This window comes from Eleutherodactylus coqui, chromosome 4 (genome assembly GCF_035609145.1).
Source record: "Eleutherodactylus coqui strain aEleCoq1 chromosome 4, aEleCoq1.hap1, whole genome shotgun sequence".
Taxonomy (NCBI): domain Eukaryota; kingdom Metazoa; phylum Chordata; class Amphibia; order Anura; family Eleutherodactylidae; genus Eleutherodactylus; species Eleutherodactylus coqui.
The window spans coordinates 181,280,289-181,305,879 of NC_089840.1; the positions used below are offsets into that span (position 1 = coordinate 181,280,289).

Here is a 25,591-nt window from a genome sequence, read left to right on the forward strand (position 1 = left end):
TGAGGTGATGCTTCTCCTATTGCCCCTCTTGAAAATTCCAAATTTTTAAGGCCTAATAATAACAAATTCTATGAAACACCTGTGTGATCAAAATAGTCACAACAACCCTAAATGAATTCCTTGGGGGGTGTAGTTTTCAACAAGTGGTCTCTTCAAGGGCTGTTCTTATCTTATAAAATCACTTGGCCTCCACTAGCCTGAAGTGGTGCATAGAAAAAGTCCTAATAAAAGGGAAGCTTGAAAATTCCCAAGATGTTTTTTTCATTTTTTAAGTCTGTGTTTGTCACGTTGTGTGTTAGGGCCACATTTGGGATGTTTATAAAAACTGAATAATCTGCTGTGTTACAGATAAATATATGGAAAATCTGCAAAAAAAATGAAATATTTAAATTTCACTTTCACTTTACTTTAATTCCTGTGAAACACCTAAAAGGTTAAATTCTTCCTAATTCTTTTTTTTAAAATAGATGGTTTTAAAAAAAACATCTCTTGATTTTGATGGCCTCCCGCAATTTCCGCAGCAGTGAAGCATAGTATTCCCCAGTAATCGTGGTACCCTTTGCTAGGAAATTCATCAAGACTACTCTGTGCTGGTCCCAAAAGACTGTGAGCGTGACCTTGCCTGTCGAGGGTTGGGCATGTACCTTCTTTGGAGACGATGAGTCCGGATGCTTCCATTGCATCGACTGGACTTTAGTCTCCGAATTATAGTTATGGACCCAGCTTTCATCCTCTGTGTTCAGTCTGTTGAAAAAAGTTCTCCTGGTTTCCTTGGCACATCATCCAAAGAGCCCGGGAGCATTCGACTCATTCCTGCTTCTGGAAAGGTGTGAGCAGCCGAGGAACCCAGTGAGTGGATACCTTATGCATATGAAGATGGTCTTGGATGATTTTTTCCACAGACCCCACACTAATCTTGACATTTTGGGCTAGATTGAGAATGGTTACGCAGCGATTTTCCAAAATGGCATCCTCCACTTCCTGGATGATGTGTTCACTAATAGCGGAGGGCGCCCTGGAATTAGAGCCGTTTCCACCGAAGTCTGACCACACTTTAATTGACAATGCCAGTTCTTGACTACATCATATCATTGGAAACCTCCCCATAAACCTCTTTATCTCATAGAACGTTACGTCTCCCTTGGTGTGCGGCCTTTCAAGCAAAGGAACTTGATGACTGCTCTGTATTCCACTAGGTCCATTATCAGACCTCGCACCACTTCAGCCCCTGTAGAAGAAAGACCGTTATCAGTTCAGAATTGCAAGTTGGCACGTAACCTATAGAGACTTATATCCTCACTAATGTGCAGTTTTAGCTTCCTGCAGTAAATAGAAGTGGGTCAGGGAAAATCTTTAATGAACGGCCCTTGTATGAGGGTCCATTTTTCCCCAAAATATTCAGAAAAGTAAAGTTCTTGGTTCATCAGCACTTGCATTGCAGGTTTCTTTTTTCCTATTTGCTTACACTTTAGGTTCCTGCTCCAAAATATTTTTTTTTTCTTTTAATACTGCTTTTTGGATATTCAGAAAGGAGTATAAAGTAAAACCTAAAGCCATTATAGTACAGCATTATTCATCTAAAATGAGACTAATTGGATGTGTAAAATAACATGTCGATAGATAGATAGATAAACTGATATATAGATAAACAGACATGAGATACATAATTAGATAGATAAACAGATGTGTGACTGATAGATAGATAAATATGAGATATATATACAGATGAGATGGATCGATAAACCGATATATAGATAAATAGATAGACGTGAGATAGATATATATGAGATAGGCCGCCCGCAGACGGGCGGGTCGGATCCGACTACGAGGATTCTTGCTGCGGGACCCGACCCGAGCGCCTTCAGAGAGCAGCGCGTACTCACCCGCGCCAGCGGCTCCGGCTGTTTGATGTGCCGGCTTGCCGGGCAGCCGGCGCATGCGCAGAGCGGAGCCGGAGGCCGTACAGTGACGTTTCCGTGCGGGGCTCTGCGAGCCTCGCAGAGAGATAGAGCATGCTGCGGATTGTTTGCCGCGCGAGATTTCACGTGGACAAACCGCAGCCGTCTGCCTAGGATTGCGTTTGCCAACGCAATCCTATGGCAGCTTCCAAGGGCGGAAATTCCACGGGAAATCCCGCCACGGAATTTCCGCCTGTCTGCAGGCGGCCATAGTTAGATAGATTGATATGAGGTAGATTAACATATAGATAGATGTGAAATAGATAGATAGATAAACATATATATAGACAGATAAACAGATATAAGATAGATAGATTAGAAATAGATACATATAAAATAGCTATTTTATCTATCTATCTCAAATCTATCTATCATATATCTGTTTATCTATCTATTTATCTATTTCACATTATCTATATGTTAATCTACCTCATATATATCTATCTCATGTCTATCTATTTATCTATATATCTGTTTATCTATCTCATCTATTTATCTATCTCATATTTATCTATCAGTCACATATCTATCTGTTTATCTATCTAATTATGTATTTCATGTCTGATTATGTATCTCATGTCTGTTTATCTCTCTATATATCAGTTTATCTCTCTATCTATCTAATATCTATCTGTCTATCTCATATCTATCTATCTATCTATCTATCTATCTATCTATCTATCTATCTATCTAATGTATATTTATTTTATCTGTTTATCTATCTACATATCTCAAATCTATCTCTGTATCTATGTATGTATCTATCTATCTATCTGCTGATGATTTTTTTTATCTTTTTCCTGCTAAAATCAATATTCTCCTTTTAGGCCACAGACCAAGATGCCGAAGAACCAAACAATATTGTAAATTATGCAATTATGCAAGCTGATCCAGATAATGTATTTGAAATAAACCAGAGTACTGGTGAGATAAAACTCAAGCCCTATATTAGGTCTCTGGATGTCATTCAGAACATTACTCGTAACAAAAATTGCAGGTGGTCGGTGGTTGTACAAGCAAAAGACAGAGGTTCTCCATCATTCAGTACCACTGCAGTGGTCAAGATAGATGTAACTGAAGAGGTAAGTTCTTGATGGCATTATATGTTTGATATATAGAGTAAAATATAATGCCATCCAATAGTTTAATGCTTGTTTTAGCAGAATTAAGTGAGCTATCATTATCTAATTCATGTGACTGTGAATTTTGATACTCTTGTTAAAGGGTCACTCCGATGAATATTGTTTTCATTCATTATGTAGTTAGCCCCTACTATATATATGTTGGCTAGCATTACTTTGGTTAGTTTTTTCTTTTTGACTGAAATTGTAGTCAATTTCTTAGGTGCTCACGTGATTTCAATTCTGACCAGCTCAAATTTACTTGGGTTAATATATTTTCAAACTACAGATAGTCCCCGACTTGCGAACATTCGAGTTACGAATTTCGCTAGATACGAACTATCTGTCCTGCACAGTATGATGTAATGCTATGGCATTACATCATACTGTGCAGGGACCGGACAGGCTTCTATCAAGCCTGATAGAAGCCTGTCCGGTCACATCGCGGTTGCTGGGCAGCCGGGGGCCTTCTGAAAGGCCCTGGGGCTGTCTATGCAGAGCGCCTATCAAGCCGTGCGCTTGATAGGCACTCTGCATAGGCAGCCCTGGGGCCTTTCAGGAGGTCCGCGGCTGCCTAGCAACCACACAGCGTCCCGCGATCTCATCGTGGGACGCTGTACGGGCCCCCTGAACGTCCGCTGCAAGCTGTTTCTTACAGCGGGCACCCGGCGGCAGCAGTTCCGACGAGCCGCGCCGCTCGTCAGAACTGTTAACACTTTAAATACCGCTGTCAGAGCGATATTTAAAGTGTTAACAGTTCCGACAAGCGGCGTGGCTCGTCGGAACTGCTGCCGCCGGGTGCCCGCTGTAAGAACAGCCTGCACCCGACGTTGTATGGAACGGGATCCACCCGCGATCCCGCTCCATACTACCATTTGTTCGACTTGCGAACAAAACGGACTTGCGAACGGGCTCCCGGAACGGAACCTGTTCGCAAGTCGGGGAGCACCTGTAATCAGTTTTGCAGTTAGTATAATTCCCATGATGGACCCTATCACACACACTTTCTTTAGAGGAGGACACAGAAACTCCTATTATAGTTGCTACAGATGATTATAGGCTCCTGTCAAACAGTTATAATACAGGAGATCAAAGCTCATCCTTCTGACTGTATATTTATGGTCTATAGCCTAGTTAGATGAATACAGAAAGTAATAGCAATGTACCCTGAGCAGGCAGAGATCGTACAGGCTGTAGCTGGTGATGTTGCGCTGGTGCATCCTGGAATTATTGACAGAGAATAATGAAAGAGAGAAGAGAGAGAAATTTCAGCATCAAGATGGTGCCTGATAAGCATCAAGGCTGCCCTTGATGGAAGTGACTGCAATATACATAGGAGATGTTGGAGTGTCACAGGCAATCCGGTGAGGAGGGTAGGGATGGAAAAATGTGTTTTTGCCGGAGTGGCCCTTTAAAAGGGTTATCATGGAGATAAACTGTTGGTAATAGGTCACCAACAAAGGCTAGGTCACCAATAGAAGATTAGTGGGGTCACACTGCTTGGGACCCCACTAAAAAGCTGATGAGAAGCTGTCTATAGTGTCGAGGCCAGCTTAGTATTAAAGCTCAATCCCATTTACAGAAAATCCACAGCATCTACAGTTCGAGCCATGGAAATGACATGTAACAAAGATTGTGCACACAGTGCAGAAAAATTCAGCACAGAATGGATATGTGCTGTGGAATTTATGTCAACAGTATGTCAATGGTTCATTGTGGATTTCATCTTTTGCAATGCAAAGGGTGAAATCCGCAACAAATCGGCACAATAATCTGCATCATTTGTGGATATTGTTGCTGCCAAATATCTGCAGATATGCTGTGAATTTTCTGCTGTGGAAAATCGGCAGCAAATATGGCCAGGTGAATATACAGGGGGTGGACAAAGATATGGAAACACTGCACAAAATCCTTGCCTTAAATTACATGGGATTATAAATCACATTTCATAATACTACTAGTATCTTTTAACTATATCAAAAGGGCAGCTCAGTGCTAATGATTAAAATCCCATGCGGATCCCTCCTAATGGTTCAAGATTAGAGATGAGCGAGCACCAAAATGCTCGGGTGCTCGTTACTCGAGACGAACATTTGGCGATGCTCGAGGGTTCGTTTCGAGTAACGAACCCCATTGAAGTCAATGGGCGACCCGAGCATTTTTGTATATCGCTGATGCTCGCTAAGGTTTTCATTTGTGAAAATCTGGGAAATTCAAGAAAGTGATGGGAACGACACAGAAACGGATAGGGCAAGCGAGGGGCTACATGTTGGGCTGCATCTCAAGTTCCCAGGTCCCACTATTAAGCCACAATAGCGGCAAGAGTGCCCCCCCCCCCCTCCCAACAATTTTTACTTCTGAGAAACCCTCATTAGCAAGGCATACCTTAGCTAAGCACCACACTACCTCCAACAAAGCACAATCACTGCCTGCATGACACTCCGCTGCCACTTCTCCTGGGTTACATGCTGCCCAACCCCCCCCCCCCCCGCACGACCCAGTGTCCACAGCGTACACCAAAGTGTCCCTGCGCAGCCTTCAGCTGCCCTCATGCCACACGCTGGCCTCATAGCCACACCACCCTCATGTCTATTTATAAGTGCGTCTGCCATGAGGAGGAACCGGAGGCACACACTGCAGAGGGTTGGCAGGGCCAGGCAGCGACCCTCTTTAAAAGGGGCGGGGAGATAGCCCACAATGCTGTACAGAAGCAATGAGAAATCCAATCCTGTGCCACCTCTATCAGGAGCTGCACACGTGGGTACAGCAATGTGGAACAGATGTGCCACACACTATTCATTCTGTCAAGGTGTCTGCATGCCCCAGTCAGACCGGGGTTTTTTATAAATAGTCACAGGCAGGTACAACTCCGCAATGGGAATTCCGTGTGCACCCACAGCATGGGTGGCTCCCTGGAACCCACCGGCTGTACATAAATGTATCCCATTGCAGTGCCCTGGACAGCAAAGCTAATGTCAGATTACATGCAGGTGGGCTTCGGCCCACACTGCATGCCCAAACCTGACCGGGGTTTTTAATTCATAGACACAGGCAGGTACAACTCCCTATTGTGAAGTCCGTGTGGACCCACAGCATGGGTGGCTCCCTGGAACCCACCGGCGATACATAAATGTATCCCATTGCAGTGCCCAGCACAGCTGAGGTAACGTCAGGTTTAATGCAGGTGGGCTTCGGCCCATACTGCATGCCCCAGTCAGACTGGGATTCTTTAGAAGTGGACACATGCAGTTACAACTCCGTGTGGATCGACAGCATGGGTGGGTCCCAGGAAGCCACCAGCAGTACATAAATATATCCCATTGCATTGCCCATCACAGCTGAGGTAACGTCCGATTAAATGCAGGTGGTCTTCGGCCCACACTGCATGCCCCAGTCTGACCGGGGTTTTTAATACATAGACACTGGCAGGTACAAATCCCTAATGTGAAGTCCCTGTGGACCCACAGCATGGGTGGCTCCCTGGAACCCATCGGCGGTACATAAATGTATCCCATTGCAGTGCCCTGCTCAGCAGAGCTAACGTCACATACAATACAGGTGTGCTTCAGCCCACAGTGCATGCCCCAGTCAGACTGGTAATATGTACCTTAACAGTAACCGCGTTGGTGGGAATGTGCTGGCGACTGCGGACCTAGTAGCACGGTTTTATTTAGTTGGTTTTCGGAATGTGGCCAGGATTAAGTGGGCCGTGGCGGGGGGCTCTCTTGTTGTGTCGGTAAAGGTGAAATTCTTGGACAGCCACCAGAGGGACCTATGCAAAGGTATTTGCCAAGAATGTTTTCATTGTTGGAGGAGGAAGGGGATGTTTTTGAGGCACTACGTGTCCTCTCCACGTGTCCGTGGTTATATGCACCTTAACAGTAACCGCGTTGGTGGGAAATGGCCTCGCCACCATCATGTCTTTGGGAAGCCTCCGTTTCCACACCCCAGTGACATAGCATTAGCAGCAGTATAGGTAGAGCCCAGAATTAGTAACATTTCAGCGGTAGCATTAGGGACAGGCCCCAGTAACATATCACTAGCAGCATTATAGGGGGAGCACAGTATTAGTTCCATTTCAGTAGTATTAGCAGTCCAGACAGGCCCCAGTAACATATCACTAGCAGCAGTATAGGGGGAGCACAGTCTTAGGTCCATTTCAGTAATAGTAGCAGTCAAGACAGGCCCCAGTAACAATTCCGAAGCAGCAGTATAGGGGGAGCACAGTATTAGTTCCATTTCAGTAGTAGTAGCAGTCAAGACAGGCCACAGAAACATTCCCGTTGCAGCAGTTTAGGGAGATAACAGTCTCTTTCACATTTCACTAGTTGCAGTATAGACAAGGCCCCAGTTACATTTATGTAGCAAAAGTGTAGGCCAACCCCACACAGCGTATATTATGTATACTGTTTCCCTCTGGCGCTATGACGGCTGTGATGTAACGGGCACAGCAGAGCCAGGAAACAATTTTGCGCACGCCTGTAGTGAGACATAGTTGCGTATGACTGAGCTAGTGGAATTCACAGCGCAGAAGCAGTCAAGTGGCCAAAGGGCAGTGGTAGGCCTTAAGTATTTTGCTTCAATTTTTTAAAATGGTGAGCTGAAACACCAGACAGATACTGTATGCAGCGTATATTATGTATACTGTTTCCCTCTGGCGCTATGACGGCGGTGATGTAACGGGCACAGCAGAGCCAGGAAACAATTTTACGCACGCCTGTAGTGAGACGTAGGTGCGCATGACTGAGCTAGTGGAATTCACAGCGCAGAAGCAGTCAAGTGGCCAAAGGGCAGTGGTAGGCCTTAAGTATTTTGCTTCAATTTTTTTAAATGGTGAGCTGAAACACCAGACAGATACTGTATGCAGCGTATATTATGTATACTGTTTCCCTCTGACAATATGACGGCGGTGATGTAACGGGCACAGCAGAGACAGGAAACAAGTTTGCGCACACCTGTAGTGAGACGTAGGTGCGCATAACTGAGCTAGTTGAATTCACAGCGCAGAAGCAGTCAAGTGGCCAAAGGGCAGTGGTAGGCCTTAAGTATTTTGCATCAATTTGTTTAACTGGTGAGCTGAAACACCAGACAGATACTGTATGCAGCGTATATTATGTATACTGTTTCCCTCTGGCGCTATGACGGCGGTGATGTAACAGGCACAGCAGAGCCAGGAAACAATTTTGCGCAAGCCTGCTATAACGCTTAGCTGCGTATTAATTAGGACTACTACCCCCAGCAGACACGCAGTACACTGAAGACGGTCACAGGCAGCCCAAATATAGTATTTTTCCCCAATTTTTTTGAAAAAGCCCACTGCCTATATAGACAGTATATCTCTTTCACCTTTCCCACTGTCCCTGCCTCACCAGTACTGCCCCTATACTCTGTACAATGACTGCAGACTGAGGACGCAATGGTCTGCACGCTCGATATACAAAAAAAAAAAAATTGTGCAACACTGCTAAAAGCAGCCTCAACAGTACTGCACACGGTCAGATGTGGCCCTAAGAAGGACCGTTGGGGTTCTTGAAGACTAAAATAACACCTAACACTCTCCCTATAGCAGCAGCAGCATCAACAGCACTTTCCCTGATCTATGTCAGAATGCATCTGTGGCGAGCCGCGGGCGGGGCAGATTTTAATACTCGGGTGTCACCTGATCTCCCCAGCCACTCACTGCAGGGGGGTGGTATAGGGCTGGAACGTCACAGGAGGAAGTTGTAATGCCTTCCATGTCTTTCTATTGGCCAGAAAAGCGCGCAAATGTCTCAGAGATGAAAGTGAAAGTAACTCGAACATCGCGTGGTGCTCGTCTCGAGTAACGAGCATCTCGAACACCCTAATACTCGAACGAGCATCAAGCTCGGACGAGTATGCTCGCTCATCTCTATTCAAGATCCATACATGTGTACTACAGTGGAGCTAGTAGGCGGTGCGGTAGTTGTTAGTAGGCAGTGTAATAGTTGTTGCGTGATGCAATGCTCTGTATAACAGCGCCAACAAATAGTAAGCATTATTTATCTTCGAGACAGCGTCCTGCACAGTTGTGGGGGAATCATGGCAGAGCTGACTGAATTTCAACACGGTCAAATTGATGGGGCCTGTATGGTGGGCACCTCTGTACCAAAGGTAGTTGAAATTTTTTGCTGTATCACAAGGCACAGTATCCCAGATTATTGACCGCATACAGTAAGACTGGAAAAACTGCATCCCACAAACACCAGCATGGACAGAAATGTGTGTTCAGTGACAGAGACAGACAATTATTGCATAGTGTTATGATGAAAATAAAGAAAGAATATAGCTTTGGTGTTTCCATATTTTTGTTCACGCCCTGTACCTTTCATAGCAGATCTTTGTTCTATCCTATTAATGAGCTCTCCAAGCATAAATGTCCTTTTGGGGTTCTTCTCACGAGACATTTGAAAATGCTTCACTTAATGTCTATACAAAGTAACACTGTTGTGTGCAATCATTTAATTTATTCTGTTTGAAGAATTTAAACTATAGCTATAAAAGATATTTAGTTTACTGCAAGGCTACGACTCCCAAGCTTTCAAGGCTAGGATCTCAGATAAATGTATCAGCAGTCTACCTTTTGGTTAATTCTCACTAATAATGTGGTGAACTTACATTTGGGTTCTTTTGGAAAAATGTTTCATCCGATTGACACTGCCTCTATGGTGACTACACCCTTTGCCAGTTCTGAAATGTCTCTGTGCATATACAATCTGTCTGTCTGTACCTAGAAGTATTTTCCTCTTTATAAATATTCCTTAACTCCTTAACGATACAAGACGTAGATTTACGTCCTGTGAGTTTGAAGTTTGTATGGAGCGGGATAGGGAGTCGATCCCGCTTCAAACAATGTTTCTTCACAAGTTCAAGTCCCCTATGCGGACAAAAAAATGTAAAAGTGAGTAAATAAAACCATTTACTACTTATTAGAAAAAATAAAAAGGAAGTTAACGTTTAAACAAAAAATCTTTCCCTATATGTATAATCAAAAAGCCAAAACAATAGACAAAATCTATGGTATCGCTGAGTCCATAAATGTATGATCTATCAAAGTAATGCATTATTCATCCCACATGGTAAACATCATCAGATAAGAAAATACGCAATGCCAGAATTGCTTTTTTTTGCCACCCCATCTCCAAGAAAAAATGTAATAAAAAGCAATCTAAAAGTCGTATGTACTCTAAAATGGTACCAATAGAAACTGCAGGATGAACTTATGGTGGGCAGAAGATGGTGGCAGCAAATAATTTTTTTTCCCAAAGATATTTTGTTTTCTAAAAGTAGTACAGCAAAAAAATATATAGTAATTTGGTAGCATAGTAATCGTGCTGACCCATTAAATAAAGTTATCATGTCATTTTTAGTAAGTGCACCATAAAAATAAGACCCTCCCAAAGATAGTGGAATTATGCTTTTTTTTTAAATTTCACTCCACTTAGATATATTTCAGTTTTCAGTACATTATATGGTACATTAAATAGTACTATTGAAAACAAAACTAACCTTCGAAAATCTATGTCAAAGGATAAATAGTGGTTCTTTTACATCTACGGCGGGGAGCAGAAAAAGGGAAATCCCCTGTCTGAATGGGTCCATCTTATGATGAAACTGAACAGTGCCAAACGGACCCTATTGACTATTATTGTTCACTTTCGCTTGTTTGAATGATTTTTTCAGCAATAATCATTCAGTGTAAAAGGGCCTTAACTCTCACACTTGTTTTTGAGTTTTCTTTTGCAATTTAATTTATTGCATTGAACTTTGATGAGCCCCCTTCCATGTCCTCACAACCTATGTTGCATACAGATGTAGCAAAGCTGAATTTGTGATTTAACTGTAATGAATTTCTTTTGTGCAACATACTGCAACTTTGAATAACATCTCATTTTAGATCCAATTTTGTAGGAGGTGCGGCTAAACATTGTGTTTTTGGGGTTAGGCACTGCCTCGATTTTGTTCCTGCGCTCCTCTCATCTACTCAAAGCTATTTTTAAATAGAGCATAACAAAGCTGGTTCCTTTCTACCCAGACCTTGTAGACCTTGGCTCCAGCAATAGAAGTGTCTCTTGTTGTATAAGTACAGTGTTGAGTGTAGAAACCTGACTAAGGTCACCTTAAGGTGATCAAAATTTCTATATGCTTTTGGGGCATATGGATATCATACAGAAGGTCCCATATTCAAGACACGTGATACTATCTATATGAGCCTGAAAGAGCATTTCTCACACTGAAGGACTTGGTGCCACCGTGTTGTTATGGTCACATACTGGGATGTGGATTCTAAAAGCTGCAATCTATTTGACACTCACTAGACTGAGTTGGAGAATCTAAGGAATCCTCTGGTTATTACAGCCCTCAAAATAGCATTAATTGTCCAAAAGAGGTGAGAAAAGTAACCCATCCCGCAACACTTAGAACCCCCTTTATAAGATGCATTATAATCTGTGGGGCATAGATTTCCTCCTTCATAATTCAAAACCTTACCTCGGGGCCATATCCATTGTAGTCAACCAAGTAATAAAGTATTCCATGCGCTCTTTTACAGTCCAGAGTTTTCTTGACTTTGAAAATTACAGAGGACTGTTGATGACCAGAGGTCGAATAGCAAAGACATGGAAACTGTTGGGAATGAGGCAACTCCAGTAGAAGTTATAGTAACTTTATTGACTTGCTTGGCCACCTAGAAGCGTCTGATGAAACAAGGGGCAAGACAAACCCTCTCTCTGGGAGATAATATGGGACAAAGTTGTCAGTGTTTTCACAAACTCTCTTGGGCTTCGTAGCAGCAGATATCCTGGAAATTCTCACAAATAACCACAACAGCTAGTTCTTGAGACTGTGCAGTAATGGCAAGAAACAAAGTAGGACATCAACCATAGAGTATCTCGAAGGGACATTTACAGGATGTCCTGGAAGTATGAATGTTATGGGCAAACTCAGCCTAGTTGTTACGAATTCTCTTGATGGAACTGAAAAAGATTGGAAGGAACTGCTTGAGAAGCTCATTGATTTCCTCCATCTGACCATTACTCTGGGGATGCTAAGCAGAAGAATAATTCAGGGATATCTTCAAGGCTTTGCATGACGTTCTCCAGAGCTTTGATGTAAAGTGCACTCCCTGATCCAAGACAAAACATATTTGTATGGAACTATTGTCAGACATTGCATATAAATACAGATGTAGCAGTGCTGAATTTGTCAAGACTGCATTGTTGGTGTATTGTTACTTACCAAGTTATCTGCTGTTCTGTGCCACAAAAAAACACTGAAATTATGGTGAGTTGTGACATACTCAGCACTGCGGCATTTTATGATAGTATGATTAAACCCCTTACCTGCTGATAGGAAAGGCATTACACAATTTCTGCATTTGGACTTCGACAGGAACAAAGTTTGTTTTTGCTCACTCAAGTGAAAGCAGATCTCCTTGGATTAGATCTGAGCCAAAAGTGGTGCACAAAGTAAATCAGGCAACAAGTAAAAATGCATCATTTTCCAGAAGCAATCCACCTCCATCCAGATGGTTGTAAAACCCTGAGCAGGTAGAACATTTTTGATGAAATCCATGACATCTCAATCTGAGACTTAGTTGGAATAGATAGTGGTTTGAGGATACTTGAAGGTACATGACTGGATGGTTTAAACTGTGCACATACAGTACAAGAGGTGACATTTTGTTTCCAGACCAACAAACGCAGAAGATGAGTTCACTCCTGTGCATGACTCCTGGATAATGTGACAGCAGAGACTAATGAGCTCAGGACAACACTTTGCAATGGAAATCAGGGAAAAAAAGGATTGTCCTCTTAGTTATCTCTCCAAAGTGATATTGGTTAAGGTAAGTATAAAGTTTGAGTGCATGATGTGCCAAATCTTCTAAAAAACGAATTAAAGGTCATTGAAGAACCTGGAAAAGACATCTACCCTACAGTTCTTCATTGCTGAATGATACAGTAGGTGACAGCAAGCTCATTTGCGGCTTAAGGCAATGCGGGGTTAAAGAATCTAAGACAAATTTTGGATGAATTGCCCGTAATAATTTACAAAGCTCAGAAATCTGTGAAGGGTAAGTCCCACGGGTTGTGGTCAATTCAGAACTACAGAAACCGTATCTGGATCCATGACCTCCAGAAGTAATTTAGCCTAGGAAAGGTTGCTCTTGTTTCTCAAATAGATATTTCTCCACTTTGGCATACAGGAAATTATCATGAATGCTCTGTAAAACAGAATCGTCATGCGGTCAAGGGCTCTTCAGGTCCCTGGGGTAGTTAAATATATCATCTAGACAGACCAGGACATATTAGTTATGATATCCCAAAAGATCCTATCAACAAACTGTTGAAAAACAGCAGAAGCATGATAACAACCATAAGGTATCACTACATGTACAAAGTGCCCAACATGAGTATTAAAATCAGTCTCCCATTCATCTACCTCTTTAATCAAAATCAGATTGTATACTAAATATAGATCAAATTTGGACACATAGCGGGCTCCTTTAATGTGATCAAATGGTCCCAAGATGAGAAGAAGTGGGTATCTATTCATGATCAACTAGGACCCTAAAACTTTCTGAATGTAGCCAGGAAGGTGATCAGGTTGACAAAATCAGTATACAATTTCCTAAAAACAAATAAGCCCCCTTAGGAACTGTGCTTGGGAGCAGGAACTCGTCATAGGAAACTGGAAGCATTGAGTAACAAATGTTCTACACTGACTGCACAGAGCCTTCACGAGCAATAAGAGGGTTTGTCATTGTGTAATTAGTTGGAACTATCCCTTTTAATGGTAGAACTTTGGTTGCAATCACTAGGTGTCTACGGAGCTTAATGCTGTCTAATTTATGTTTCAATGGAAGCTTTATAAATTTTTATGCAATTTTATAAAATGGCTGCAAGCAGTTAGAGTTTTATCATTTAAGGCCGCTCTCACACAGGACGCTTTTTACAGCGATTAGTGCGGTGCCCCGAGCACTGTGCTAACCGCGGTAGAAGGCCGCTATTGATTTTAATTGGGGCCTTGCAGACCAGCGCTTGAGCATGGCGTTTCTAGCACCGCAATTCTCTAGCACTGTCTGCTCTATTTTCACACATTTTAGCACTTTAACACGTCTGATCACCCATCAGTGATGGGGTGCGTTAAAAACCGCTGTCAAACACTGTAACATGCATTCCAAAATGTTACACAAAATTGTGTTAAAATGCCACGGTTCCACGCAGCTTTTTCTGCATGCGTGTGTGAGAGCAGCCTAACTCTATGATGGGGGGTTCGTAATTCTACATCAGCAAAATTGAGCTCCAACCCTTATAATGAACTATAATGATTAGAGATGAGCGAACGTACTCGTCCGAGCTTGATGCTCGGGCGAATATTAGGGTGTTCGGGATGTTCGTTATTCGTAACAAACACCACACGATGTTCGGATGTTCGGGTTACTTTAACTTTCTTCCCTGAGAAATCTTTTCTATATGCGCTCAATGGGGCCGGCGGCAGCAGCGCCAACCCCATTGAGAACATATAGAAGACAAATCCTTCTTCTCTGCCACAGCTGTAACAGCTGTGACAGAGAAGAACGATGTTTGCCCATTGAATTCAATGGAACCGGCAATACAGCCGACTCCACTGAATGCAATGGGCTGCCGGCGATCGCGGGATGAATTGTCGGAAAGGGGTTAAATATATAAGCCCTTTCCTGCAATTCATCCAGAAATGTGTAAAAATAAAAAATATATATATACTCACCTGGTGCCGACAGACGGAGTTCAGCGCGGCAGGCTGCAGTTCTCCTGAACTGCTCTGAACAGCTGTGAGTAGTATTCAGCAGCCGGGGATTTAAAATCCCTGCCTGCTGAATAAGATGCCTCTGAATGGTCACAGCCTGACCAATCAGAGGCCAGCCCTCACTCACACCCATTCATGAATTCATGAATGGGTGAGTGAGGGCTGCCTCTGATTGGCTCAGGGGCAGGAGAGCTGCCCCTGAGCCAATCAGAGGCAGCCCTCACTCACCCATTCATGAATTCATGAATGGGTGTGAGTGAGGGCTGGCCTCTGATTGGTCAGGCTGTGACCATTCAGAGGCATCTTATTCAGCAGGCGGGGATTTTAAATCCCCGGCTGCTGAATACTACTCACAGCTGTTCAGAGCAGTTCAGGAGAACTGCAGCCTGCCGCGCTGAACTCCGTCTGTCGGCACCAGGTGAGTATATATATATTTTTTATTTTTACACATTTCTGGATGAATTGCAGGAAAGGGCTTATATATTTAACCCCTTTCCGACAATTCATCCCGCGATCGCCGGCAGCCCATTGCATTCAGTGGAGTCGGCTGTATTGACGGCTCCATTGAATTCAATGGGCTAACATCGTTCTTCTCTGCCACAGCTGTTACAGCTGTGGCAGAGGAGAACTTGCTGTGTCGTTCCCATCATTTTCTTGAATTGCCAAGATTTTCACACATGAAAACCTTAGCGAGCATCGGCGAAATACAAAAATGTTCCGGTCGCCCATTGACTTCAATGGGGTTCGTTATTCGAAACGAACACCCGAACATCGCGGGAAGTTCGTTTTGAATAACGTGAACCCGAACATTTTGGTGTTCGCTCATCTTTAATAATGATCTTTAATTCGCATTTAATTGTGAAGCTAAAAGGAAATGATGATCAGAGTTGTAATTATACTTCAATCTAATTCACTAGTAATACATTAATATTTGCAAAACATTGTAACATATGACACTTTGATAACGCTTACTGCATTCCTCCATTCCATTATACCACAATGAATGGAGTTTAGCTTTTGTATAAATTTAGAAATATTCGTAATGATATTAATCTGAACAATTCTTGATATACTATAATATGCTCCCCTAGTCCATATTTACAACCATTTAATTATTAGGTTAGGTATAAGTTGTTTTCATATCCATTAATATACATTATTCAGTATCAGTTAATATATAAATGCATTTGTGCAACAAATACAGTTCCCACATTGAGAGCTTGGGACGGTCGGTCCTCTATGCAGAAAACTGCATAGGAACTGTAAGCAGGATGGAACATATGTAAGACGGGGACCCCTACAGTCTCCATTTCACACAATGTCCATTCCTGCACTTTTTTAAACTGGATAACAAAAGTGTTTTCCAATTTAAAAGACTGACAGGGCTGGAAACTATGTAAAATAGAGGCCACATATTTACCCCTATAGTTCCATCCTGAATTTTCTGTGCTTTTCTATCCAGTTTAAAAGTTTGACAGGAATGGAAACTATGTAAGATGGAGACCAAAGAGGTCACCATCAAGACCTCTATGGTTCTGTTCTTGTTCGGTCCTGCTTTTCATCTTGGCCGGGACAGAACTCGCACTGGATGGTAAAACATGATGTGAAAGAGCCAAATAAGAACACAACTCGCATTCCAAATGTAGAATCCTAGACTTTTGTCGTAGCATTTGTATTATTTGCTTTTAATATCTGTTTTGTGTTGAAGGATTTAATAAATTGGGGCACAGTATAACTTGAATATCATTCTGTCTACTAAGTTAAAACAGACAATAAATTGGCAAGTGAATGGCTACATAAAGTCCCTACAATAGTTAGAAGCCTTAATATTGTACTTTGTGTAAAGCCTACAGAGGAGAAAAAATGTCATGATGTGCCAATTGATATGCTCATTTGATATGATCTTGTCTTTACCTATTTGAAATATCTAACTAGTCAGTTGTTGCACAGAACAGTAAGTTTGGACATCTGATTCGTACTAGGCCAAGTAGGTCAGGGATGCTCATACCTGTTTCTCACCACCTTTTTCCATTTCACAGAGTCTATGTGCTGGCAGCTGAAATCATTATTTAGCTGTTAGGTTTTACTATATTATTCTTTGTTCCTTCCAAATTATTTTTTCATTGTTTCCCTGTTTCCAACAACTTTTCCATTTCCCACATTTCTGTAAGTCTTCTCATGTTTGCCATTTCCAGATCAAATCAAAGGTAAAGGCCTATGTTTTGAGTCTCAGAAAACGACCATGGATGATATTTGGAATTTGCTTGAGTACAGTCCTCTCCAGCATTTCTATAACTATGGTGATTTCCACCATCATGTACTGGAAAAGTGTGAAAAGATCAAAAATCCATCCTAGAGGCAGGGTCAAAAAAATTACAAGGGGACCACCAAAACGGGCCTTTAATTAGCTGAACCAGTTTTTATGTGCTTCCAAGATGCCAAATGACCATAACTGAAGTTGGTCTGCATTAATGTAGTTTAATAATATTTCATTATAGAACTTTCTTGTCTGTAAAAGAGTACAAGAAAACAAAAGGTAGACTTTTGTTAGGTAGGCTTCTTATATAACAGAGATAATATAGATTTTAGAATTAAAAGAACTGTGTCTTCTTACCTTCAATAAGTGTGATATTCATAAAAAATTTCAGAATGATGAAAGATAAGCACATAACTATAAAAAAGGACATTTACTTTGGGGTCAAGTGGCAGACATACAGATAGGGTAGTATGTATGTCACATGTTATCTTTGTACTCTTTTACAGACTCTTCTTCACAAGGGGCCTGTGGCTGCCTTTTTGATGCAAAGTAAAGATAACCCCATGAAAGCCTTAGGGGTGCTAGCTGGTGTCATGGCAATTATGGTGGTCATTACAATATTAATATCTACAGCCATGTTCTGGCGCAACAAAAAGTCTAATAAAGTTTTGCCCATGAGAAGGATAATTAGACGACGAAGACCAGACCATCATCCAAGTACGATTAGGACTGAATGGTTGAAGTTCAAGAAGTCCATGGGTTCAGCTGAGAAGTTCACTATGCAAGATGTGGAAGCGGATCTTCAAAATGAAAATGGAAATAACAACAGTCAGTTTACTCCCTTACCACCAAATGCCCCCTCTCCTCCACCACCCCCTCGTCTAATACACAAAGCCAGTAAGAAAGAATGGAGGCTGCCTACTGTGTCTGGGACACTTACACCAAGGATTATTGATGAGCAAATGAAAGAGAGAGTTCCGAGTGCTAGCGCTGCCCTTGTATCTGAACTGAAACTGATGCTGGAGAAGAAAAATGTTGGAAGCTCAATATCTTTTTATTAGCTCATCTTAACTCTAAAATGTGAAGGAAATCTCTATGAAACAGCTCTGTTAAGTTACACTATGGATCTTTAAGCAGTATGTAATGTCTGAAATCAATGCAGTGATCTGACATGACTTTAAGATGTACTATAATGTGCAAATATATATAGGTATATAACATACTGTACTATTCAATGCATTCTATTATAAAGGTAGCCATACTTACCATGTTCTCTAAATTTAAACCTGGCACAGTGAGATGTCTTTTTAGTGGCTACAAGCTGCCAAAAGTATGAACACTAAGGCTCTGTTTGACTATATTATACCTCTGCGCATGAGCCATATATCTAGTGCCAATGATAGAATTGGATCATGAACTGTGAGATTAAAGGGGGTTTTCCAAGATTTAAAGAATTTCCTAGCCTTAAAATTGTGTGAGATAAAGAAATAATACATACTTCAGAGATTCCCTATCCAGTACTGGAGCCCTGGTGCCCGCTGCTCAGAACCTAACGTGTTTTTATAAACCGTATATTGTGTATGTGACCACTCAGCCAATCACAAGCTTCAGTGGCCATGCAAGAATTGCCACTGAAGTCCATGTGTTTAAGGAACAGCATGTGAGTGCTAGCCTACTTCTTCCAGGTTCCAGGCAACAAGCATCGGGGCTCCAGAACTGACTGGGGAGCCTCTAAAGCAAGCGAGTATGCATTTTTCTTTATTTTACACAAGTTTAAGCCAAGAATTTTCTTCAAGTCCCAGAAAATCCCTTTAAGCTTTGCATAAGTCTTTGCTGGCCTGCCTTGGCTCTCAACCTGGCTCATGCATTGAGCTGTAACACTGAGATGTTTGAGACCCAAAGAGTCATTTGCCATTTGGTCATTTTAATTATTTTTATTTTTTCAGGCTGTTCATTACTTCCTAACTATATTATCTTAGTTATTGCCTTTTTGGCAGAACACCTTTCACATAGAAGGGTTAATTAGCTAATGTGCTCATTGGTTTGAGGTTGTATGGCCAGAAATTCACATAAAGGGTTCTTTACGTCACTGTAAATGATGGGTTCTGTAAAATATGTTCAGACTTTACAGATAAACATTTAATATGAGAATGTAAATAACTTGGAAATACAGTTATACATTTAACATTCAATTTGAACATACAATAGGTTTATACTCTAGCAATGCATTTACGTGTGTTTTCACTTCTGTGTACCTTTTGCAAAAAAAAAAAAAAAATTGAAAATTGTATTTTAGAGAATACAAAACTTCTGATAACTAATACTCATCAAACTTACAGAAGCACCAACAGAGACAAAGATGTAAATAAGACATTTCCGCCAAGTGTAAAATAATTGCTTCCATCTGCCCAAGAACATCTTTTTAGTATTGGTGTAAATACAGTTGCACTTAAGCAGCTGGTATAGCTTAACATGGAAATTGATTGGTGTAATAAAACTTAATTACTACAAAGGTTTTCATGTTACATTTTAATGTAAATAGTTAAAGTGGTGTTCTGGAAATAAATATGCATTTTTATTAAATTCTTAAACATACAGATGTGTTTATGAAGGCATCAACTGCCCCCGCTCCCATAGGTCCCAAACTCCATAAACAATGTACTAGGCAGCGTATTGTTCAACATAGAGTCACATGACCTCATTACAGAACCATTGGGTGAAGTAGCCACATAGTAACTAAATGTGTTTTCACAATGGAAGGTCCATCATCCCTAACCACACTGTTTCCTTGTATCTCCAAATATTTGTTCACACGATCAGGAGAGTAAAAATGTTGAAGCATTAGTGGCTTTGTTTGTCTTTTTCTTTTTCTAAAGATAATGTTTATGAATTTAATAAGAAGCAGCATATTCTCAAAAAACTTTGAAAAGCCCATGCTCACCCTTGAACATCATTTTACGGTCTACATATATTTCATCTGCATAATAAGTTGAATAACATTTCATTAGTTGTTCTGATTATGATCTGCAACTTCTATTATAATCCAGATCTGTATTCACAATTCTAAAGACTTCAGAGCTGAAATCGATCAGCTTTCCTTGTTATCTCAATGTCTGTGCAGAGCTTGTTCTGATAATTTGCATTCTAGGTAGTCTTTCCACTAGTCACTGTGCAGTCATTAAAAAAAACAGTAATGGCACCTTACAGTCTAATGTTTTCATATCAGTATAGTCTAGATTCATAATTTTGGGCCACATTTATACAGGGACTTTTAAAGGGGTATTATATTATGCCTCGTATATGCCATAACATTATAATTGGTGGGGATATGAGCTCCATAAAATGAATGGACTGAAATCCTTCCTCCATTTCTCTTGGATGGCAGCACTCCTTAACACTAACTGTGTGGGGGCTGTAGCATAGATCTCATTTAAGTGAGCTAGTGCTTGTTCATTGCGTATCATGCATGGAGTTTCCAGCATTCTGACCATCATTGATCAGCAAGTGATGGCACATCCTAATAATAAGTTGAAAACCCCCTTCAAAGGTGATGTAAAGGAATTTACAAAAAATGTTTGCTATTCTCACAGCCTGTGAGAAACACATTCTACAGTGTAACTCTGAACTGGAGGGGGACAAAGCCAGGCTGTATACTAGGCGGAGCCTAACGTCACACTGTCAGGCTGAATGATAAATCTAACAGGGATGAACAGTGTGGTTTTAGGTTGTGCCTGTTAATTCAATTAAGTACTTCACAACAGCAGACATTGATGCAGTCTTCTTGGTGTGTGCTAGCTTTATTACATGTTACATTTTTTATATAAAGCTACAAAATTCTGCATTCTGTAGGAGCCCTATTTTCTTGGTAGTTTTGCACGTACAGTTGCATAACAAAAAGTTATAGGAACTGCATGAAAACTAACACAATTGCAAACATTCAGGTTTCAGTGCAGACAGGAGTGATAAGATCTACAACAAATTATTATAAAGTACAATATAAGTGAAGGGGGTTTTATGAAACTCCATCCCCCCCCCCCCTTTAAAATATCTGCATGGACTTTAGACCATGATACAGATTTGAAATGTACAAATTTCTATTGATATAAGGCCATATCTACAGCCAAAATTGTATGTTGTGTGTAGATATAGCCAAACAGCCAACCACTTAAATGGCTAATTTTAATATACAGTATATGCTATGGCTGAATAGTATCAGACAGGAGTTAGAAAATGTGTGCAATAACATTATGGATTTAGGTTGAGATGACTGTAGTTGAGATTACGTAGATAAATAATAACATTTAGTTTCAAGCTCTTCTACATTGTTTTTCATGCTTTGAAGTAAAACTCAAAGCATGAAAAACACAACTCAAATCAAATTCATTTCAAAAATATGTCTTCTCATTTACTAACCATCCTGTGACTTTAGCTGTATCTTTGCATTAGTAACTATGTGGAATGCATACCAGAATTACGTTGAAAGAGTATCCCCAATTTCTACTGTTAAATCTGTGTACTTTTTCCATGTAGTTGAATGCAAATATTAATTCAATAATATAAATGCCATGGATGTGCTGTGGAAATATTCTGCTATATATCTGTATCATTTTTACCAATAAAACTCAATAAACTTTCTGAAACCATTTTAAATGTGTTCACTGTATAAGTATGATTTGTGACCAGAGAAAGTCTAAATAACAACTTATTCCACAGGTCATATAACCATGAATTCCAAAGAAGTCGGACTGCTGTGTAAAATGTAAAGACATGTAAACAAAAAAAAGAATGCAATTTGCAAATCTCATGAAACCCTATTTTATTCACACTGGAACATAGAACACATATTATAGGTGGGAGGGGAGACATTTTTCAATTTCATTTAAAAAAATTAAGTAATTTAGAAATTGATGGCAGCAACATATCTCACAAAAGTTGGGCAGGGCAATGTCTTCTTACAACAGTCTGTAAACATCTTGGAAGTGAGGAGACCAATTGCTGGAGTTTTGGGTGAGGAATGTTGTCCTTTTCTTGTCTGATGTAGGATTCTAGATTCTCAACAGTCTTGGGTCATCTTTGCTGGATATCTCATTTCATAATGTGCCAAATGTTTCCTATTGGTGAAAGGTCTGAACTGCAGTCGGACGGTTCAGCAGATCACTCTTGCTGTTAGTGTTGTATTATACTATGATTGCCTTGGACACCAACCAAAAGAGCTAGTTTTTCCCAGTATTGCAGTTTTCCATTACAACCCCAATTCCAAAAAAGTTGAGACACTGTAAAATGTAAATAGAGCTAAAGAAAAAAGGAATGCAATGATTTTGAAATCTCATCTAATCATATTTTATTCATAATAGAACATAGAACACATATCACCCTTCACAGATATAGATTAAAATTAATAAATTTTATTATGAAACAAATTTAAAAAATAGGGACACATACAACACATAACAAACATGGACTAACAACATAAACTGTAATCGGGTAATGTGGGGGTATCAATCCCCTATATATTGGGACTAGGTTTCCAGTCTGGGATAAATTACACCGCCGGAACATCCTCAGCTGGAGGATTGACACTTTTGACCTTCTACGAAGCGTGACCTTCTCTCCCAGACTAGTGACCCAGTCCCCCGATATCGTCAAGGAGTTCAACAAGACTGGAAACCTAGTCCCAATATATAGGGGATTGATACCCCCACATTACCCGGCCACTTGGGTTAATAGAGTACAGTTTATGTTGTTAGTCCATGTTTGTTATGTGTTGTATGTGGCCCTCTTTTTTAAATTTGTTTCATAATAAAATTTATTAATTTTAATCTATATCTGTGAAGGGCGATTTACATATTATATAGATTCGAAATACCACTGTGATTCCTATAGAACACATATCAGAAGGTGGAAGGGAGACGTTTTTCAATTTGATTTTTAAAAAATTAACTCATTTAGAAATTGATGGCAGCAACACATCTCACAAAAGTTGGGCCGGGCCATGTCTACCATTGTGTAGCATCACCTCTTCCTCTTACAACAGTCTGCAAATGTCTGGGAACTGAAGAGACCAATTGCAGGAGTTTTGGGAGAGAAATGTTTTCCCATTCTTGTCTGATGTAGGATTCTAGATTCTCAACAGTTCTGGGGCATCTTTGCTGGAGTTTTCATTCCATAAGGCACCAAATGTTTTCTATTGGTGAAAGATCTGAACCGCAGGTGGCTGGTTCAGCCCCTGAACTCTTCTTCTGTGAAGCCATGCTGTTGTGATGGATGCAGTATGTGGTTTAGCATTGTCTTGCTGAAATATGCAATGCTTTTGCTGAAAGAGATGTTCTCTGGGTGCAAGCATACGTTGTTCTAAAACCTCTATACACTGTTTAGCATTGGTAGTGCCTTTCAAGATATGTAAAGCTGCCCATGCTATAGGTACTAATGAAACTGTAGTGGCCCAGAGCACCATCCTGGTCCCCTCCATAAATGTCATACATGTTTTGTCTCACGTGGATACACTGTGCAAAGCTATCTTGTCATTTTATGTATGTGTGTTGCACAGCCACAGCATCTGAAGGGTTAACTTTAATAAAATCATTGCATGCCTGTAAATGTATCAGTTTGTCTTGTCATGTGGTATCAGTGAGGTTATAAATGAGAGAGATTGAGAGCGGGAAGGGAGTCCATCTTCAGGAGGTGAGTATGCTAACACAGCGCCACATAGAAGCACATTTAGGTTCCATGCAGGTGAAGATGGAGGAAGAAGAGCGACATTCCGTAGCATTTGGAGTGTGGATGTGAGGAGGGAATCCCAGCAACAGAGAGAGAGAGCGTGCACTACCCCAATTTCTGAAATAGGTACCCGTTCACACCTCAGGCTTTTCCATCATTAGGATCACCACCCAGAGGTACTTTATTGAGACACCCACACATCTGCCGTGTGGAGTGTATATTGACTAAGCCTTTCTTTATTTATTGTTTGCCAGAGTATATGCGGCATGACCCCTACCCATCTTCAAGGACCCGGTGACAAACAGATAACGTGGACTGTAGGGCCGTATTTATCCTGTGTATCCTCCCTACCTCTTAGCTATAGACTGTAACTACTTAAAGTGAATGGTACCTGCATTATCTGTTATGCAAATCTATTACCAAGTAAAAGTTATACTGGGCCCTAAACATTCCTAGGGACCCGAGGTACTACACACAAGTCTCCCGAGGTACTACACACAATAGAATATGTGTGGAACAGTGGCATCATGAGTGATAAGTACCACTACTCCCCCCATCCCCTTTACTCGCGCTCCCTGCCAAAGGAGTGTCGAAGCTGGCCTGCGATCCTGCTCTGGCCTTGGCTACATGTCATCCCTCAGAGACCAGAGCCTGGTAAGTGCCACTGTGATGAGACAGCACTTATCCCTCCCATCTCTTCACGTTTGCCAAGTACCCAGGGTCCCCCCTCTTGGGTGTTGCACAACCCCATATCATCAGAGATGCAGATTTTTTTGAACTGTGCTTTAATAACAGGCTGGGTGGTCCCTCTGCTTTTGAGTCCGCAGGGTACAGCATCTGTAGTTTCTAAAAAAAAAAACTTAAAATTTTGTTGCATCTGACTACAGAACCATTTTCTATTTTGCCTCATTTTATTTTAAATGAGCCTTGGCCCAGAGAAGATGAAAGTGTTTTTTGATAATGTTGCTGTATGGCCTCTTCTTTGCAGCCTTATATTGTATTTGTGGATTGCATAGTGAACTCTGTTCACAGCCAATGATTCCTGGAAGTATTCCTGAGTCCATGCAGTGATCTGCATTACAGAATCATGCCTGTTTTCAATGCAGTGACGCCTGAGGGTCTGTAGATCTCAAGCATCCAGTATTGACCGTCTGTCTTGTCCATTGTATACATAAATTTCTGCAGATTCTCTGAATCATTTGATGATATTATGTACTGTAGATGGTGGGATATTCAAAGCTTTCACAATTTTACACCGAGGATCGTTTTTCTAAAGTTTTTCCACAATTTTTAGACGCAGTTTTTCACAGATTTGTAAACCTTTGACTATCTTTGCTCCTGAGAAACTCTGCTTCTCTAAATGCTCTTTCTATACACAGTCATGTGACTTAGTAGAAAATTGATTCTCCAGCTATTTTTCATAGTACCACTTACCCTGTTCCAACTTTTGTAAGATGTGTTTTTGCCATCACTTTCTGTACGAGGTGATTTTTGTGAAACAAATAGAAATTTGTCTCCCTTTCCCCTTCTGATATGCGTTCTATGTTCTATTGTGAAAAATATAGTCATATGAGAATTCCAAATCATTGCACTTTTTTTTTCTAACATTTATTTACATTTTATTGAGCATCCCAGCATTTTTGGAATTGGAATTGGGGTTGTATCTGTTTAGAACTCCAAATAATTTGTGGTCTGTACATCTTACACCCTAGTAGATAAAACATAAATTATTA

General features: G+C 40.9%; 1 protein-coding gene across 1 annotated transcript in view; it reads left to right on the top strand.

The window, feature by feature from the left end:
- CDHR1 (cadherin related family member 1) overlaps positions 1–18,202 on the top strand; it is a 115,903-nt gene extending 97,701 nt beyond the window's left edge. Inside the window, exons 16-17 of the mRNA XM_066598732.1 lie at positions 2,786–3,040; positions 17,648–18,202. Of these exons, the coding sequence (XP_066454829.1) occupies positions 2,786–3,040; positions 17,648–18,202 (810 nt within the window). The remainder of the gene's footprint in view (positions 1–2,785; positions 3,041–17,647) is intronic.
- Positions 18,203–25,591: the final 7,389 nt, after the last annotated feature.